This window comes from Podarcis tiliguerta (genome assembly GCF_965153285.1).
Source record: "Podarcis tiliguerta genome assembly, chromosome: 2".
Classification (NCBI taxonomy): Eukaryota; Metazoa; Chordata; class Lepidosauria; order Squamata; family Lacertidae; genus Podarcis; species Podarcis tiliguerta.
The window spans coordinates 49,219,067-49,239,202 of record NC_139535.1 but is presented as its reverse complement, the minus strand read 5'-3'; the positions used below and the strand labels follow the sequence as shown (position 1 = coordinate 49,239,202).

General features: G+C 45.0%; 1 protein-coding gene across 2 annotated transcripts in view; it reads right to left on the bottom strand.

The window, feature by feature from the left end:
* LOC310672246 (inter-alpha-trypsin inhibitor heavy chain H3-like) overlaps positions 1-20,136 on the bottom strand; it is a 35,776-nt gene that overhangs the window by 14,818 nt on the left and 822 nt on the right. The window contains exons 2-10 of one of the 2 annotated variants that reach the window (XM_083429107.1): positions 19,818-19,838; positions 10,961-11,127; positions 9,474-9,578; positions 8,672-8,834; positions 8,330-8,440; positions 7,950-8,075; positions 7,748-7,864; positions 6,296-6,464; positions 2,257-2,382 (exon numbers count right to left, since the gene is read on the bottom strand). In XM_083429107.1, the coding sequence (XP_083285233.1) occupies positions 2,257-2,382; positions 6,296-6,464; positions 7,748-7,864; positions 7,950-8,075; positions 8,330-8,440; positions 8,672-8,834; positions 9,474-9,578; positions 10,961-11,127; positions 19,818-19,838 (1,105 nt within the window). The remainder of the gene's footprint in view (positions 1-2,256; positions 2,383-6,295; positions 6,465-7,747; positions 7,865-7,949; positions 8,076-8,329; positions 8,441-8,671; positions 8,835-9,473; positions 9,579-10,960; positions 11,128-19,817; positions 19,839-20,136) is intronic. The other variant, XM_083429108.1, reaches the window with a different exon arrangement.

The following is a 20,136-nucleotide window of genomic DNA, read 5'->3' as shown; positions in this document are numbered from 1 at the left end:
TGTGCCCATACACCAGGGCTACCCTGAAGCAGTGGTTCCCAATTAGGGGTCTGAAGACCCCTGGGGGTCCGCGGCCCCATCCCTTGCCTATTTTTTTTGTCATTTTTGCATGGTAATATCACAGATATATGGACTGTTTCAGCACTGTGATGTTTTTCGATATATTGGCCAAGATCAGTTTTGAAATCACAGCGCAATAACGATTTTGACCCAGCAATATGCAGCAATATATCGCTCCTCACATAAGGGAGAGCAGGGCAACCAATTTCAAGGTACTGCTGATATCGCACAATGACTTCAGCCAATAACACTGCTGATCTGAGCTGCCTTCCTCTCATGCTGATGCAGAACAGGGCAGTCAATTGCCCTCACTTCAAGGCACTGTGGCATTACCTTGCCTGGGCACTGAGGCAGAGCAGCTTTTCCCAGTCAGCAAGAAAGCAGCACCAGCCACAGTGGACGTGGATCTTCACTGGTTGCTCTGCTGATGCACCCCCCATCCCCATCCCCTCCCACTCAAACCATGCAGAGGAGGTGACTCCACTTCCTCCCCCCCCCACCCAATCTCTGTGACTGCTCTTTCCCTCATCCCCACGCCTGATCTCCAATTTAAGACATTGTGATATATCAGAATATTGCAATGTTTAGCTGCTGATATATCACAATGTTGAAAACCAGATATCGCTCAGCCCTAGTCTGTTTTTTTAGTATACTTAAAATCTTTTGCTTATTATGGGCTACCCCACATTTAGTTCAAAAAATTGCTTTCCAGAGGTAACTAGTGCAGAGTTGTCAAAATGTTCAAAAGTAGGGGGTCCATGGCTTTGCCTTTTTTATATAAATGCTTTTTATTAACTTATTATTACAGCACATACACACACAACACTTAAAAAATAAACTACAAAAGAAAACACAAAATAAATGATAAACTGGATCAAAATAAATGATCCATAAATCCGCATGTTTGTGCACACGGACTTATGTTATCCAAGCTTTAGTTCTTATTCTATTCTAATACTTCCTTCCTCCTTAACGCGGGTCTGATTTTAAACTTGATAAACTGTTTCTTTCTCATTTCATCTTATCTACCCTTCTCCATATGTTGTATTCATGAACCATACTTTGTTTTGCAAAAATTATTTGAAGCAAGTCCAGGTTTTAATTTGAGGGCACTGGGTTTTTTTATCCGTCATTTTTGCCAATTCAAGGTAATCAAATAATCTCTCTTGCCACTCTTTTTTTGTTGGTACTGTTTCACTTCTCCAGTTTTTTGCGTCTCAGTCACTTCTTCCTGCCCGCCTCAGAGATGTCTCCAACAGATTCCAATTTTCTGTACTTCAATATCCTTGATTCACAAATTAGGAATTAAGTCCTTAAGTTCATCTTTTCGCAATATTTTAGAGCACAGTGTCTTTTTAAACCGTGTTTGAGGGTCACCTTCTTCCTCCCCCTCGTAACATTAGACTCCTTTTTTGCTATCAAATTGTCTGCCGATCATTGTACATACCTTTGTAGGTCTTTCTTCTTTGTTTGCCAGCCAGCAATCTTATTATTTTAGTCTCAGATTATGGAGAGATCTGTTGCTGAATCACTCAGGCTTTCGAGGCATCTCATAGAAAGGGAAGGCACTGTATTTAGCGCTGGAGTTCTCCCTCTCTCCCTGCCACTTTACTAAGTGCAGGAGCTGTTGGGAAACCCCTTTTTGTGCAGCTTGGCTGGGTCAGAGCTCAGAACCCTTTTCTGAGCCTTTTTATGGGTATTGCGTTGCCTTTGCTCCCCTTTTACCCTTTTCTATGATTGAGTCGTCCCAACAAGCTCGCTGGATGAACTCATGACCTGAACGTCATTGCGACCGATCTGGAAGTCCCATGGCTTTGCTTTTGAAAAATAGGGGGTCCGCAGTAATTAGCTAATTGGGAACCACTGCCCTAGCGAAAATCCCTTCAATGAAGAAAGGCTTACTTTTGGACTCACACTAATAATATTGACATAGTTTCAACAAAGTATCAGACAGAAAATAACCATTAAAAATCATTTTGAAATACACACGTTTTCACAATGCAGTATTGAATGTATCAAAGAGCAGACCTTTGAATGTTGTGAATCTTGACCTTTCTACTGAAAATTCCTTACTCCTCCGATCTGCAGCAATTGAAATTTGAAGTAACACCTCTGCTATAAATTTCTGTGAAGATTTATCATTTTCCATAGCAATCTTATCACATGTCAAAGTTATTTGGTTGTCAGGAAACATACCTACATTGGGTTGGCCATCGGATAATATCATAATTAAAGAAGCACTTCTTTCGGGCAAAGTTCCAGCTTCCTGAGCTTCCTTCAGCATTTCAATTCCGGTTATTAATCCACCAAAAAGATTTGTCACTGGAACATAGAGGAGTAAATTGTAAAAACAGAGTGTGATTAGAAAGCTCTTTTGATCACTAACTGTGGATTTTCTTCTGTGGGATGAAAGAGAAGCCACAGTAATATGCCAGAGCCAAATAGACTTTTAGAATGAATATTACATTAGCTGAAGGATCGCATTTCCTGTACCTGTCTACCTCTTCAGATAATCTGAATAGTGTAACATCTGAAATACACTTCTTTGGGAATATGGAGAGGACTTTTTCTGTGGCAGGCTGTGAAACTCCACCCCAATGAGGCACAGCTCACTTCTTGCCTTCCAGACATTATGCAAAACCTTACTTTTCAAGAGGACATTTGGGTTGCAGGCAACTGTTTTATTAAATGGATTTCAAACTGCAGAATGGTTCTGTTTAATGTATTTTTTATTAAAGATTTCTTGTGCAATGTCTCTTTTTTTTGTTACATTTTCTACAGGTCAGTTTCATTTGTTGAGACATTAGTGTTACATTAGAAAGAAAAGGGGGGAAGAGGTGGAGAGGGCCATGGGAGTGTGGTGGGGTCGGGTGGCGATGTTTCTATTTTACTTAATGTATGTGTGGGGTTTTGTGTCAGCGTCGCTTGTGCAGGTTCTCTTTGCTATTCGCTTGTGTTCCTTGTGCTTGTTTGTGATTGGCTGTGGTGAACTTTGTTTTCATGTTTGAGTGGGGTGTGTGAGTGTTTTTGAATCAGGTTAGCCATATTGATTTCTCGCCCAGGTTAGCCATATTGATTTCATACCTCTCTCGCCCTGACCTAGCCACTGTGATCCACGCGACGGTCACCTCCAGACTGGATTATTATAACTCGCTCTACGTGGGGCTGCCCTTGAGACTGACCCAGAAACTCCAGCGGGTGCAGAATGCCGCAGCGAGACTCTTTACGGGGTCTTCGCTGCGAGATCACATTCACCCGGTGCTATACCAGCTGCACTGGCTCCTGGTGGAGTACAGGATCAGGTTTAAGGTGCTGGTTTTAACCTTCAAAGCCCTATACGGCCTAGGACCCTCGTACCTACGGGACCGCCTCTCCTGGCATGCCCCACAGAGGAACTTACGGTCTTCAAATAAAAACATCTTGAAGGTCCCAGGCCTCAGAGAGGTTAGGCTGGCCTCAACTAGAGCCAAGGCTTTTTCAGCTGCGGCTCCAACCTGGTGGAACGCTCTGTCAGAAGAGACTAGGACCCTGCAAGACTTGACATCTTTCCGCAGGGCCTGCAAGACAGAGCTGTTCCACCAGGCCTTTGGTCAGGGTGCAGCCTGACTCCCTCCTTTGGCAATCTTTACAAAACTTTAGTTATGGTTGCCATCAATTTTCAATTTGATATTAATTAATTTTTTATAATGTTTTATAATGTTGCACTATTTTAGTGTTGTTAGCCGCCCTGAGCCCGGCTTCGGCTGGGGAGGGAGGGATATAAATAAAATTTTTTATTATTATTATTATTATTATTATTATTATTATTATTATTATGCTGTTGGTGGGTTCTTGTCGTTGTCTTGTTGAGCTGTGTATGTGATAAAGGGGAGCCATACTGGGGTGAAGGCATCTTCTTCTATTTGTCCCTGTGTCAATTTCAGTTTATTGGTTAATTTTGCTAGTAAGGCTGTTTCCCATACTATTTGATACCGCTGGTCCATGCTTACTCCTGACAGGTCTCTCCAGTGTCTGGTTATGATGTTTCTAGCTGCTGAGAGTAGGTAGGTAATAATAATAATAATAATAATAATAATAATAATAATAATAGTGTTATGTACTGAAGTTCTCACCCTGGGCCAGCAGGGGGATACTGTAGATAGTTTTCACTCAGGTCCACGTCAGTTATTTTAGGCGGGAAACCCTGGGTTGTTGTTGCTACAATGTTGACAGCTGGCTGCCTATAAAAGCAGGCCGGCTGAGCTGTTTGCTGTTCAGTTCTGTTCCAGCTTACAAAATAAAGAGCTGCTTTGGAGAAATCGCTGTGTCGTCTGCCATGTCTACCCACTATTCAACTAATAATAATAATAATAATAATAATAATAATAATAATAATAATTTATTATTTATACCCCGCCCATCTGGCTGGGTTTCCCCAGCCACTCTGGGCGGCTTCCAACAAGACACTAAAATACAATAACCCATTAAACATTAAAAGCTTCCCTAAACAGGGCTGCCTTCAGATGTCTTCTAAAAGCTTGGTAGTTATTTTTATCTTTCACATCTGGTGGGAGGGCATTCCGCAGGGCGGCTGCTACTACCGAGAAGGCCCTCTGCCTGGTTCCCTGTAACTTGGCTTCTCGCATCGAGAGAACCGCCAGAAGGCCCTCGGAGCTGGACCTCAGTGTCCGGGCAGAATGATGGAGGTGGAGACTCTCCTTCAGGTATACTGGACAAAGGCCGGTTAGGGCTTTAAAGGTCAGCACCAACACTTTGAATTGTGCTCGGAAACGTACTGGGAGTTCTTTGTGGGGTAAGTGGGCATTGTTGTCTTGGAAGATGCTTATGGGGCCAGTATTTTATTTAGCCATTTGTTCCTTGCCTTTCTACGATGAAAATCAAACTCAGTACTCCAATAACTGCCTGAAATGTGGCATGTGTGTCACGTGCTAAGACCCCGTTACCCAGTCGCTCCCTATGTAATGAAATAACCAGACGCTATAGAGTTTTGGGGTTCAAATAGGCCACAACTTTATTGGTTACAGTTGTGAAAGGTTTGGCATAGGCTCTCGGTGAAGCCATTTATTTAACTCCAGACGGTTTGCTTGGAGTGTATGTAGGGGTAAACCACATCATGCGTGGGCCCTATGACCTACATCAAATAGGGGTATCCCCCCAAGGGGTCCCTGCTGGAAGAGTTCTATGGTTCTAGCCCCTGTCTAGGGGTTGGGCAGAAGCAACATGGATACCATTAACCAAGGAGGGGCAGGCAGAAGCTACAACCTTCCCTCCAACCAAGACTAAGGCTTACTCAGTGCCCAACCTCAGAAAGTTGTGGTGATTGTTATGAGGTAGGTGAAAATCAAGTGGCCAGTGCCAATTTGCCAAGTGGAAAAATTCCTGCCTGGCCCCCAAATATGGAGGCCAACAATGTTCCTAGCAAGGTCTCAGCATAAAAGAAGCAGCATTTGAAAAAAGGGTGGGAGACCCAATGGAGAAACAGAGGAGTGTTGGGCAGCCTCAATTTATTTTCCTCAGGGAAGGACCCAAGTGATACCCATTGGCCGGTTGGGCCCACCCTGCCTGCTGTTGGCAAATCTGCAGGCAAGCCTACAGTCCTCCCCAGCTGGCTGCCAAATCTCTGATGTGGGGCTAAGGCCAGGCCACAAAGCTGCCTGACTGTTTAAGGTAAGCAGACATCTCACAGGGATGGGTAGCAGAATACCTGAAAACATTATGTAAATTGCAAGGAAAATGCATACATTACAGGCAGGGGAAGAGCAGCAGGGCCATTCACTGAAACAAATGGGAATAAAAACTTAAGAAAAGCCTACCCATCACTATTGTGTCAGTGACCTGCTTTTCAGCAGAGGGTGTGTTTTTTTAAGCAGTTCAGAGCCTCCATAACCCTTCTATAGTCTATAGGCAACTATAGACTTTTTGTTGTGGCAACCTATCTCTGGAATATTGTCAGCATGGAGGTTGATCTTACACCAAATATTACAACCTTTTAAACCATGTAATGATATTTTCATTTACTTAGGCTTTTTAAAAATGTTATATTTTTGATTATAATACAGCTAATAGAACTGCTGATAGAAATATTGTCCTGCTGTAGAATAATTATTTTAGTGTTTTATTTCTGAATATTGTTTTATTTTTTTATTAACTACAAGCTGCTCTGAAGTTCTTCAAAGGGAAGGGCGGAATATTACATTTGTTAAATAAATAAAACCCCATTCCTCCTGCAACTTACTTCCACGAGTATCAATACTCTGAACATAGCGTCTTGCTTCAGCCAGGTTTTCAGGAGTAGCTTGTATTAAGGTATCGTTCCATTTCTCTACATCACTCCCAAACAATACAAAATTGAAGTGGTCTTCTTCCTTTATGTCTTCTAGTATTTTTAACAATGCCTCCTTTGTCTAAAGTACAAATAATGAAGGGCAAACAATTAAAGCCAGAGCACTGATGAAGAAACAGAACCTAAAGGGGCTCAGAGTCAAAAGCCCTTGTAGGAATGTAACTGCGACATACAGATGGATGACGAGCAGAAGAAAGGTCTGTGGGCCAAGTCTCCATTCAGCTCAAACTTGAGAGCTCTCTCAAAAGTTAGTACTCGCTGCTTGCATAAGCAATCATATCAGGTCATTATTAATGTGGACAAAGTGTTAAAGTAATTTTGCCAATTTCCACAAAGATGAAGAACCAAAATTGCTGTATTAAGGGGTAGTCTCCCTCCCCAAATGATAATAGGTACCAGTTAACTGACACCCTCTCCAACATATTAGTGAGGGATGTTAGGATTCATTCACTGTGTTGCAGTCATGGGATTGTTTATATCACATGACGGTGTAGGTTTTCATTCCACATTGTGGGAAGTGACAGAGACAGGATGTTTTTATTACTGTGTTTCCATGATGTAGGATTTTTGTCCTCTGTTCTTTCTCTTTGCTGTCTGATGCTGAAAAGGGAGGAGCTGAGTTACGATGCTCTGAGTGTATATATGTAAATAAACGTAGATTAGCCAAATTGCTGCGCTACTGAGTCTGAACACTGACTGCCTATACTCTGCTGATCCTGAAGTGTGCTGATGCCTCTTGGTATTAGTCGCTGTGATGTTCGGGCTGGAGAAAGCTTTTGAATCTCCCGGAAGACCAACCAGGAAGGAGAGAACATGCCAGTCGAGCATGTGCCTCTGCCGGACTCCTACTCATGTGTAGGACCTCCTGACAATTAGGGTGCATCATCAGCAGTCTTCTGGGCGTTAAATAAAATCTATGTAATTTTTAAAGAATATCTCCCAATTCCTTGCCAAAGTTGAATGGAAAGGAGGTTTTGTCCAAAGACTGTTCATCTTTCATAATGTTGTCCCATTGCTATTTCACAGTGTCTATAGGGGACAGTTAAAAGGGGACAGTAATAGTTTACAAATTAGTAATATAATATCTTTTCTACAGTTTCTCCAGAAAACAATGGTTTCTCAAATAAGGTGAGTTGTCTACTAGCAATTTCCCTAATTGCCCTAATCACAAAACCTTAAATAATCCTGCAGCCAGGCTCTAAATGACTTAAGTATATACTCAGCAAAAGCATCCACTAAACTCTGCAGGCATTCTGTCTAAACTGCTTGGAATAAATGATTATGAGACACCCATTAACTTAAGTGCTGGTTACATTTCAAGTTGATTTTAGAGTACTTGGTTACCTGAGCTAGTTTTCGTCCGGACATTGAGCCACTGATATCTATAATGAAAACAACATTCTTGGGCAAATGTGAAACATTTTGTGGTGCAAAGAAATGTACAAAGTACCCGTTGACCATCTGCAAAACAAAAACAAAAACAAGTGTTGGATGACATTACAATCACATCCACTGGCACACATCAGTTCACATCAGTTCTGTTTACCTGTAAATTGCCTGGGGTTTCTCTGTTCACATCGTATTTTATGACAAAATCTCCACTCAACAGTGTTGTTTGACAATCTACACAAGTTCGCTGTTGGTCCATAGTAGGCTTGAAAGAAACATGACCCTGAAAGCACAAGCATCCATCCATGTGAAATTTTAACAAACAGTTATGAAAGGTTTTTTGTTCTTCACCTGGCGTTACTGTTGAAAACATGAACAATAACATTGCAAGAGAGTAAGTACCTTGAAGATTAAATACTCTGAAATAAACATCTAGCCCACAAATAAACATCTAGCCCAGACCTCCCAATTAATTATTGCTGTCTCAAGTTTTTTTAGTGCTGTGGAACTGTCCTTATGTATCATTGTAAAACATACCTTTTTCCCTGAGAAAGACTTATGTATGACTGGTAACAAGTCATTGGTGATGAAAGATCCTTCTGCGTCCAGAAAGCTGATGCCCTGGGGCTCAAATATGTTTGCCTCAATCTGAAATGTTAATTTGAATAATGCTGTAATTGACAAAGTCACAGATACTACAGTTCGGATGGAGTTAAGCATCTTAACTCCCAACACCCTTGCAGCAAAGAGAAGTAACTCAGAACCAATCACCTATCTTCGTCAACAAGATGCATCCAGTTCTTTGAGCTTTCGTCACTCATTTAATACAATTTTGGCAAACCTTTACAACAGTTCCATTGGATATAATAGGTACATTACCTCAAATTTATTGACAAGCTGCTTCGGGTTTACTTTTAGAAACAATTCATATTTTCCAAAGGTTCTCTTCAATAGCTCTTCATATTGCAGCTGAAAAGTGACTTTGCTGGTTGCTGCAATGTTGACTGAAACACTGAATTTTTCAGTTTTTCTTCCAGAAGCCCTTCACAGGTTAAAAAGAAGTTTGTTACAAGATTAACAACATTAATGTTACAAAAGTAACAATCCCATTGAAACCCTTAGATCTGTAAACTTTTTTTTTTTAAAAATCCAAATCTCCAGGGCCTGATGAGCTTCACTGAAGGAGCTTGTGGGTGTTAACACAGAGGCTCTGTCTATAATCTTCTTGGATAATTCTTGGAGCACAGGTGAGGTCCCTGCAGACTGGAGATGGACAAATGTTGTACCTATCTTCAGAAAGTTGCGGGGGAGGGGAGAAGACCCAGGTAACTATAAATCAGTCAGTTTGACATTAATATCAGGAAAGGTCGAAGAACAGATAATTAAACAGTGAGTCTGTGATCACTTAGAAAAGGATGCAGTGATCGCTAAAGCCCAGCATGGGTTTCTCAAAAACAACTTGTGCCAGACAAATCCAATTCCTTTTTTTGAGTCGAGTTACAAGCTTGGTGGATTAGGAGAATGCTGTGGACATAGATCTCAAGGAGGTACACAAAATAAGAATGAAAAATATAAACACAAAAAACACATAGATGACCCTCAGGGTCCCTCCCCATTCTATAATACTATGATTCTATGAGTGTAAATAAACTATCAGGATATGGAAGGGTCTCACTCTCACTTTACAAGACCTGCAGTCTGTCCTCTTGAAACTGCCTTTTGATACTGTTGCTGGGCAGCCTCTTTTTCCTTTATTGTTCCAGGGTAGGTGACACCATCAATAGTCCTAGAGAAGAAACAGCAGGTAAATATCTGATCTTCTATGCAGATATCTGAAAATAATTTCATTGGCCTTCTTCATGACTTATCAAGTAAATCACATTGCCTCCCTCCACATTACAGTTTACAGGACTTCGTCTTTTTCTGGGTACATTGTACATTTGTTTAAACGATGAATGTTTTCAACTGTCTTAAGCCAGGGGTGTCCAGTGTGGTGACTTTTCAATGTTGTTGGATGCCAGCTGTCATCATCCCTGACCTTTGGCCATGTTGTTGAAGTCTGATTGGAAGCTGAGACCAGCAACAATGCTGTTAATATACCCAACACCCCTGGGTTAGGTGTATTAAATACCATGTAGTAGAATATCAATTGTTTTGCAGTCAAAGAGGAAGGGTCTGAGCTCAGAGTACTTGCTTTCCATGCTTAAACCCCAGGCTCAATCCCTGCACTGAGACAGAGTTCTGTCTGAAACCCTAGAAAGCTCCTGCCAGGTAGTAGACAACACTGGGCTAGATGGAAAGAAGCTTCCTGGGTTCCTCTGAGAAGGAAGGGACGGCTATTACCCCAAAGAAGACTTTTGATAAACTCATGTGCCAATGTAGCTGAGCAGTAGCAGTTGGTGTGATGGGACAAACCCACAGATCCACCCTCCTAACACTGGCACTGGCACAGCTCTCCTGAACAGTGCAAGGCAGCACAGTGGCATAGTTTTGCAGCTGAAACAATAAAATGCATTGTTCTGTTATTGTGCATAAGTGTCTTTGTTCACAGGAAGCTTGAGGTAGAGCAGCCTTCCCTAAGCTGGTGCCCTTCAGGGGCTTTTTTTGACTACAACTTCCATCATATTGGATCATTGTCCATGCTGGCTGTAGCTCATGAGAATTGCAGCCCAAAACCTCTGGAAGGCACCAGGTTGGTAAATGTTAGGCTAAGTATTGTATGAGGAAACTGTAGTTTTTACCAAATATGCGGTCATGAGGAAAACTCATTCCACAAAGAGGGCTTGTTGTTAAAACAGTGTTGGGTCAAGTATTGGACAAGTTGAAAGAAAAGTGCAGAGGAGGAAAATTTAACCCACCAGCTGAGCAACTGCAGACATTCACTCAACACATTTACTGCAACAATTTTCCTATCGCATGTGAAATCCAAGTTGCAACGTGCCTTGACCAGTCATTGTGAGGGGAGAAACATCACAGATATATTTTCAGGGCAACTGAGCCTATTTGTAAACTAACCATCACCCTTTAACTAAAGAAATTAGATGGAAAGCAAAGGAAATAATGAAACACCAAGTATACCAAGTATACGTAGACACCAAGTCTACGAAGACTGACTTGTATTGTGCTCAATTCCTCAAGACAGTTGTTTAGAAAGTAAGTTGTACTCACATGGTGAAGTTGGTGATGAAAGCTGTCTTTGGAAGCTCCACATCAAATAAGGCTTCCTTGGACACATTGGCACGATTGACAGCTCGACTAGTGATGACATTGTGGGAAAATCGGGAGGTAACGAAGCACTCAATTTTCAGGCTGTAAATATCTATTCCATCAGTGATCTGGAGAGACAGAGAAACTAAAAATCACCACCGTTTGTTTGATGCAATAGTGAAACAATAACCAATCAGAATTCGAATGAGCAAGATATGTATAAATCAAACATTAATTTCAGTACACCGTTTTAATCCCTCAACATGGAAGCGAAATGAAACAGTAGATAGAATTACCATTCATTTTCTTGATATTTTTGATACAAAAGATGGAATAAGATTATCCTCACTACTATATTGGCAAAGTGCTTATATTTTTATTTTTATTTATTAAATTTGTATACCACCCTATACGCCTAGATCTCAGGGAGTCTTTAAACCTCCTTTGTTGACCACTAGCATTACGCTTTCCATTTTTATGTTCGGAATAGAGTAGTTGCTTTGGAAGATGATAATCAGGCAACCAAACAACATGACCAGTCCAACAAAGTTGATGCTGAAGAATCCTTGCTTCAACACTGGTGATCTTTGCTTCTTCTAATACACTGGCATTAGTTCACCTGTCTTCCCAAGCCAGTCTAGCCCCTCCCCTTTTTCAGGGTTGTCAGGGAACTGCCATCGGAAGGACAGGAGGTGCAAAGGCTCACGGAGGTTGAAAGAGACGCGGCAGCTGAAGAGGGAACCAGTAGGGGGAGAGCAGGAACTTCAAGGGAAGGTGAGTCGGAGGGATGGCTCAGAGACGCTTCCAGCGAAAACAGCGGGGAGGTCTCAGGACCTCCTATAGGGACACCCATTCCTCGCCGGAAACTGTCACGCCGAGAGTCCAGAAGACGTGTTTCCGTTAAGGAGCTTTTATGTTGGAAACGATTCCGAAAGCAACCACTTTCGGATTCTGCTAGCGATTGACGCAGCCATGCTGGAGGGGCTCCGTCACAGGGAGAGGTTTGAAAACCTGATCAAACTCTGAGGGACTTGCATTTTACGCACAAGCAGCTCATCATCCCATCACAGCAATCCGAAAGTCACCGAAAGCCAGCTTGTGCAGGGAGAGGCATCATGAGCGACCCAGCCGGAACCGGAGGAGCAGGAGCAGCTGGAGGGGGTCCAAGCCTGGAAGAAAGGTACAGGGCGTTGGAGATCCAGCTTGCCATGCAAACGGCGAGGCTTGAGGAGAGGAGGGCTCAGGATGCAGAAAAGGGGAAGGAGAAAGCCACCCCACTCGCCAGAAAGGTGCCAGGATTGGTGCAGAAATTCGGGGGGGATCCCAGAAACTATCATGCCTTTAGAACAGAGATGCAATACGCTCTCAACCTGCAGTTTGATGACTTCCCCGACGAGGAATCGCGAGTGGCTTTTGTAATTGGCCATCTCGAATCGGGGGCGAAGGACTGGGTTAGACCCCTGATGGCAGTGAATAATGAGATCCTAAAGGACACAAGGAAGTTTTTTCGTGCCATGGACCTGATATTTTCCAGCGACATTGAGCAGGGAGTGGCGCGGAGGCAGTTAATGGCTTGCAAACAGGGGAGCCGATCTGTCCGTGAGTACTGGACTGAGTTTACTATGTTGATTCATAAATTGGGGTGGGACCTATCGGCGGAACCCATCCAGATGCTTTTCGAAGAGGGGCTTTCTTCGGCCCTTAAAGATGAACTTTCCCGGGGGCCCAGGGCGGAGTCTATGGACCAGCTGACCAAATCCGCACTGGCCATAGGAGCGCGCCAGGAAGCGAGGGCTTTGGAAAGGCGGGAAGGGAAAGGAGAACGTTGGAGGGAGCTCCGCATTCCAGACATTCCAGAGCCACCTTTCCCGCCGGGAGAGCCGATGGAAGTTGGAACAGCGCGGGCGCGCGCAGTTTCAAATCCCAGTGAAGGGCGGAAGAAGGAGGGAAAGAGCGCCAAGAAATGTTATCTCTGCCAACAGCCAGGGCACTTTGCCAGAGTTTGCCCGCAAAGAAAGGAATGGCAAGGGATGGCAGGAGCTGTTGGGGAGAAGGAGGAGGAAAGCAAGGAGCAAGTAAAAGCCAACGCCTGGCTGCCACCATTGGGGCACAGCAGCCAGGCCAAAGAGCAGTGAAAGTGCCCACGCCAGACCCTCCCAGACCTGCTTTAGTGATAGAGGTGTTGCTAGAGCTACCAAACGGACACCCACTACAGATCAAGGCACTTTTGGATTCAGGCAGCTCCTGTAATTTCATGAGTAAGGAGTTTGCAGCGGAGCACCAGATACAGACCATCCCCTTAAGTAACCCCCTGCAGGTGACCACGATTGACGGCAGAGAGTTGTTGGGAGGAGAAGTGAACCAACAGACAGTCCCCATGATAATGAGGGTGGCAAGGCACACCGAGAGGATAGCGTTTAATGTGGCCACCTTGGGAGGAGCTCCCATCATTTTGGGGATGAGCTGGCTGGCGCTACACGATCCGCTAGTGGGCTGGCATCAGAGGGTGGTCTCCTTTGGATCAGCGCATTGCCTGGAACACTGCAAGCAGGGGAAGGTCCCGGGAGGAGCCAGAGTCACCCTAGCCGGGATGGAAGTAATGGATAAAGGGAAGGTGCCCCCGCAATACGCAGATCTGAGCAACGTATTCAGCGAAAGGGAAGCAAACAAACTGCCGCCGCATAGACCCTTTGACTGTCAAATCAACCTACTCCCTGGGGCCCAACTCCCAGTGGGCAAGCTGTACGCCATGTCAGACAGGGAGATGCAGGAGTTGAGGGAGTTCATTGACAAAAACCTGAAGCGAGGTTTCATCAGAGAGTCCCGAGCGGTGGGGGGCAGCCCAGTGTTCTTTGTGGACAAAAAAAACACAGATAAGCCGAGACTTGTAGTTGACTTCAGGGCCCTGAATGCAGTGTCGGAACCCCTGGCTTTTCCTATGCCCCGAATTGATGACATTTTGACCAGGGTGAGGAAGGGGAAGATTTTTACAAAACTGGACCTGCGGGGGGCGTACAATCTGATACGCATAAGGAAGGGGGATGAATGGAAGACCACCATGTTCACCCCTTTGGGAGCATTTGAATACCTCGTTATGCCCTTCGGTCTACAAGCAGGCTCGGCGTGCTTTCAAAGTTTTATGAACCACGTCTTGGGACCTTTGCTCTACAAGAATTGTGTGGCCTTTTTAGATGACGTGTTGGTGTATTCGGAAGATGAGGAGCAGCATGTGAGGGACGTGCGAGAAGTGTTGAGCAGGCTGCAAGCCAATCAGCTGTGGGTGAAACTGGAGAAGTGCCAGTTTCATACCAAGGAGGTGGAATTCCTGGGGTACCGCTTGTCAGACAAAGGATTGGCCATGGATCCAGGCAAGGTCCAAGCGGTACTGGAATGGAAGACACCGAAGACCAAGAAGGATGTGCAAAGATTCCTGGGGTTTGGGAACTTTTATCGGAAGTTCATCAAGAACTTTGCACACTTGACGGCGCCCATCACCGACTGCCTCAGCAGCAAGAAGAAATTTGTTTGGACGGCGGAGGCGGAGCGAGCATTTGAAGAACTGAAAAGGGCTTTCGCCTCGGAAGAACAACTTCTGCATGTGGACTTACGAAAACCCATGAGAGTGGAAACAGACGCGTCCGACCGGGCGATCGGGGCGGTACTTCTTCAACTGGGAAGGAATACGTCGGAGTGGAGACCGTGTGCCTTCTTCTCGAGGAAGCTGAATAAGTCCGAGCGGAACTACACGGTGTATGACAGGGAACTACTTGCCATTCACGAAGCGTTCCGGAGGTGGAGACATTTGTTAATTGGGGCACAACACAAGGTGCAAGTGTGCACCGACCACAAGAATTTGGAGTATTGGAGAACAGCTCGAGTGCTCAACCAACGACAAGTGAGATGGGCACAGGAATTCTCCAAATTCCACTTTGAAATTTGTTATGTGCCAGGCCCAGAAAACGTCAGGGCGGACGCTCTCTCACGCAAACCAGAGTATTTGGAGGGGGAGGGGGCAATCGAAGAGAGACATGTCATCCCTGAGGACCGCTGGGTGTGTGGGGCGGCGCTGGTGGGGCGACGAGAACTGGTAGAGGAAACGGAAAATGATGAGTATGCCCAGGATAAGCTCAGAGGTCTCAGGGGGGAGGGCGAGAGCCCCGAAGGTTTTGAGGAAAGAAATGGGGCATTGTATTACAAAGGGGCACTGTATATACCAGAAGGTGAATTGAGGGGAAGAGTACTCAAGCAGTTGCACGATAGCCCCACGGCGGGACATTTTGGGCAACACAAGACCATGTGGATGGTTACCAGGGAGTTTTGGTGGCCCAAGGTGAGGGAAGATGTAAAGGAGTATGTAAGAGGGTGCGACCAATGTCAGAGAGCCAAAGGGGAAAGAAGGGCACCGGCAGGGTTATTAGAACCATTACCCACACCAGAACGGCCTTGGGAAGCGGTATCAATAGATTTTATGACGGATCTGCCGAAATCCAAGGGGAAAACAGCCATCATGGTAGTAGTAGACCTGTTAACTAAGATGTGCCACTTTGTAGCATGCTCACATGCAGTCACAGCGGAAGAAACAGCGAAGTTGTTTGTAGAACACATCTTTAGGTTGCACGGCGCCCCCTTGAGGGTGATCTCAGACCGCGGCAAACAATTTACTTCCAGGTTCTGGAGGAAGCTCATGAGCTTGCTGCACGTGGAAGTCAATTTTTCGACTGCCTGGCACCCTGAAACCAACGGGCAGGCGGAAAGAGCAAATGGCATCCTCCAACAATATCTGAGGTGTTATGTCAATGACAGAGAGAACGATTGGGTCGAAAAGTTGGCGCTGGCAGAATTTGCCTACAATAATGCGGAGAATGTGTCCACAGGGATGAGCCCCTTTTTGGCTAATTACGGGTGTCACCCCAGGGCATTTCCAGGGGATGGAGGCGAGAGATGGAGCGTCCCAGTGGCCGAACATTTTGTAGAAGAGATGGAAGCGATCCATCAGCAGCTCCAGCTCAACTTAGAAAGGGCCAAGGCACAATATAAGAAGCAGGCAGACAAGAACAGAAGGGAAGGTGAAACCATAAGGGTGGGGGATCAGGTGTGGCTGTCAACCCAAGGGTTGCCGTTCAAAGGGGGTTGTAAAAAATTAAGACCCAAGAGATTGGGACCCTTTGAGGTCATTCAGCAGGTCAACCCAGTGGTTTTCAAACTCCGGTTACCCAACCACATGAAATTGCACCCAGTGTTCCACAGGTCGTTACTGTCACCATACCGGGGGGGACGTGAAGGGGAGCACACCAGGGGACCAGCCTTGGAAGAAAGGGAAAGCAGCAACCATGTAGCGGAAATCCTCGATTCCAGGTGGAAGGGAAATCAGGTGGAGTATTTGGTGGCGTGGGAAGGGGAACCGGAGTCAGAAAACACCTGGGTGACTGCAGGTGAGGTCAATGACGAGGTTTTAACAGAAACGTTCCACCTACGATTCCCGAGGAAACCACAGCCGGTAGCAAGGTTTAGGAGGGAGTATTTCGGCACCACCGACGAGGAAGAGGAACTGGAAGGATTCGCGGAGTCGGAGTTGGAAGAGGGAATGGACTCCGATGACGAGGAGTACCGAGAGACCAGGGACAGCAACAAGTGGAGGGAAGTGTTCGAAACTTCGGACGATGAGGAAGGTTCTTTCAGGGGTTTTACCTCCTCACAACCCGTAGGGGAGGAGACGGGAGGGGGTGAAGGGGGCCCTGGAGGGGAGGTGGATGTCAGGGAACTGCCATCGGAAGGACAGGAGGTGCAAAGGCTCACGGAGGTTGAAAGAGACGCGGCAGCTGAAGAGGGAACCAGTAGTGAGAGAGCAGGAACTTCAAGGGAAGGTGAGTCGGAGGGATGGCTCAGAGACGCTTCCAGCGAAAACAGCGGGGAGGTCTCAGGACCTCCTATAGGGACACCCATTCCTCGCCGGAAACTGTCACGCCGAGAGTCCAGAAGACGTGTTTCCGTTAAGGAGCTTTTATGTTGGAAACGATTCCGAAAGCAACCACTTTCGGATTCTGCTAGCGATTGACGCAGCCATGCTGGAGGGGCTCCGTCACAGGGAGAGGTTTGAAAACCTGATCAAACTCTGAGGGACTTGCAGTTTACGCACAAGCAGCTCATCATCCCATCACAAGGGTGAACAGAGTGGATCCTACTGAGGTACTCAACTGCCTCATTCCTTGAATCAGAACAACTGAATCTGTATCCACTGACCATGTGCTGGTTCATGACTAGGGGCTTCCAGATTTCATGGTCCTGCCCCCATTACCATTTGCTGATCACCATGGGACTTTTGGATTGGGGTTTAGGATTGGGTTGTTGGAAGACACCTGTGCATGAATTTGTTTTATGTGTGTAGATCAGTTGACCAACACACAGTCTTCGCAGTGTCACAATGACTGGTAGATTCTTATCTGCTGCAGCCTTTATCCACCTTCACAGCCATTGTAACATACCACTTGCTATCTTTCACCTGTTCTGCCACTGAGGACTTCTTGGATCATTCTTTGTCTAGCTCTTTCCCTTTGACCTTACTGCCTTGGGTGACCCTGCTGGGAGTACAAGACTCTTGACAGCTTCACTCGCAAGGGTCATGGTTGTTTAGTCATTTAGTTGTGTCCGACTCTTCGTGACCCCATGGACCAGAGCACGCCAGGCACTTCTGTCTTCCACTGCCTCCCGCAGTTTAGTCAAACTCATGCTGGTAGCTTCAAAAACACTGTCCAACCATCTCGCCCTCTGTCGTCCCCTTCTCCTTGTGCCCTCCATCTTTCCCAGCGTCAGGGTCTTTTCCAGGGAGTATTTTCTTCTCATGAAGTGGCCAAAGTATTGGAGTCTCAGCTTCAGGATCTGTCCTTCCAGTGAGCACTCAGGGCTGATTTCCTTAAGAATGGAGAGGTTTGATCTTCTTGCAGTCAATGGGACTCTCAAGAGTCTCCTCCAGCACCATAATTCAAAAGCATCAATTCTTCAGCGATCAGCCTTCTTTATGGTCCAGCTCTCACTTCCATACATCACTACTGGGAAAACCATAGCTTTAACTATACGGACCTTTGTTGGCAAGGTGATGTCTCTGCTTGATGTCACAAGGGTCATAGGAATGGGCAATCCCACTCACCACAACATGGTGATGATCCAGTGAGTGAGTCATTATTGGTGCCTGTTATTGGACCCACCCAGAAACATTACAGTGTGAAGTAGCTCTGAGGAGGAGAGGTATTTCTTTATTGACAATATTGCTAACTATTACTTCAGAGAGGAATTGTAGAGACTACCAGGAGTCAAGTGACAAGCTTAACCTTGCTCTCGAGTGCTTATTCTATCTAAGGACAAAAACTCTCCTAGTATAGCAGATCCTTCATTTGATTCCCCCCACTCCACTCCATTTTATTTTTACTTTTGTTACTTCAAAACCATTGTAGTGGCTCAGATTTTGATAAGAAAGGGGTTTGTTGTTAACCTTTCATCGCTTCCCGGTTGCCCAACAGGCACAATGCACATGTGTACTTTTGGTCCGGTACATGCAGCAAACCCCCAACCTATCCCCAAAAGAAAAGGGAACTTAGTGCTGATTTTTTGTTTGTTATTCCTGCTTGTTTATTTAACCCCTTATTTCTACATACCCTTTCCCCTGTCCTTGATTTATTAAGCAACTTAGGCAAATATGCTGAACAAAGTTTGATTGCAGCATTACATTTTCTGGGACTCGAAAACATGCATTCTTTCCACAATTCAGGAAAACCCAAATTGAAGGCATTGATTCCCAATCTCCAAATGCCGTTGGACTACAGCTGTCATCATCCTTGACCACTGACCATGAAACTTTCCTTTCTTGCATTGGAAATTCCATATCTTGACATAATTAGCAGGGTTAAGAGCATTAATATTTAAAACAGAACCAATGTAATAATAAAAAGTTTCGTCATTAATGGGATGTACCTATAACTAAGGGGTTAACTAACCTTTCTTTGATCAAGGGCCGCAATGCCAGCAGTGGGAGTATCTCCACATACATGCACGACACATGCCGCATACATGCAGACCACAGACACTCAGCACACATACAACACACAAACTCACGCAGGCATAGAGCGCTCCACTGTCTCACAACACACACATAGTCACACACTTATACATATACTTTGTACACAAACACAAACATACATGCACATACAAACAACAAGCGTTTTCTGCCGTCCCTACTGGGGTGGAGATGGCTGAAAAATGTTGCCAAGGGCAAGCAGAGGGCTTGTCTCCAATATGAGTGCTGTGCTGCTCACCACTGAGATCAGGAGACAAAATCCCACTGCTTGCTCTTTAAGAGTAAAAGGCAGCATCTCCCCCACTCTCAGTGGGGTGGTAGTAAAGATCAAGCAGAGGGCTTCTCTCTGATCAAAGCGCTGTGGTACTTAGTGCTGAGCTGGGAACCCCTTTGCTTGCTCTTTACAGAGGATTTCTAAGGAGAGTGCAGATGGATATTTTTATTTTTTAAAAAAACCTTTTATTGATTTTCAGACTTGCATCCTAGGACATATCATTATTGACAAGCAGTACAAAATACAAGAAAAGGGGACATCATATTAAACATATCATCTTCACACCAGATACTGAAGTGGGGAGGGGTCACAACCAAATGGTCTGTGGAAAGGCAGAGAGATTTTGTGTCCTGATTTCAGTGCTGAGATTGGGAAATTAAACACTAAAAACCAGGCAGAGCACGTTATCTCCCCTCAGGCTATCCTCCCCTATACGCCAAGAACAACCTAAGTTTAAAAATAAGACGAGTACTTACAGTATTTGCAACATTTCTTTTCTGTAAAGAAAAAACAAAATTATAGCTTTCATTATTACCATATTCATTTGGAAATGCTCACACTAATAGGTGCATTTCAGTTTATTAGCCCTCATCAAGCCCATCACTGACTCCAAGCATTTGTCCACTTTATTCTGAGGGTTCGTTCTGGTCATTCTGGAGACTAGGTGCAGAAGAGATGGGGAAAATAGGAAGCTGTCTTATACCAAGCCAGACCATTGGTCCATTTAGCTCAGTATCATCTAACCTTACTGGGAACAGGTCTGCAGGGGTTCAGCAGTGTCTCCCAACCTTTCAC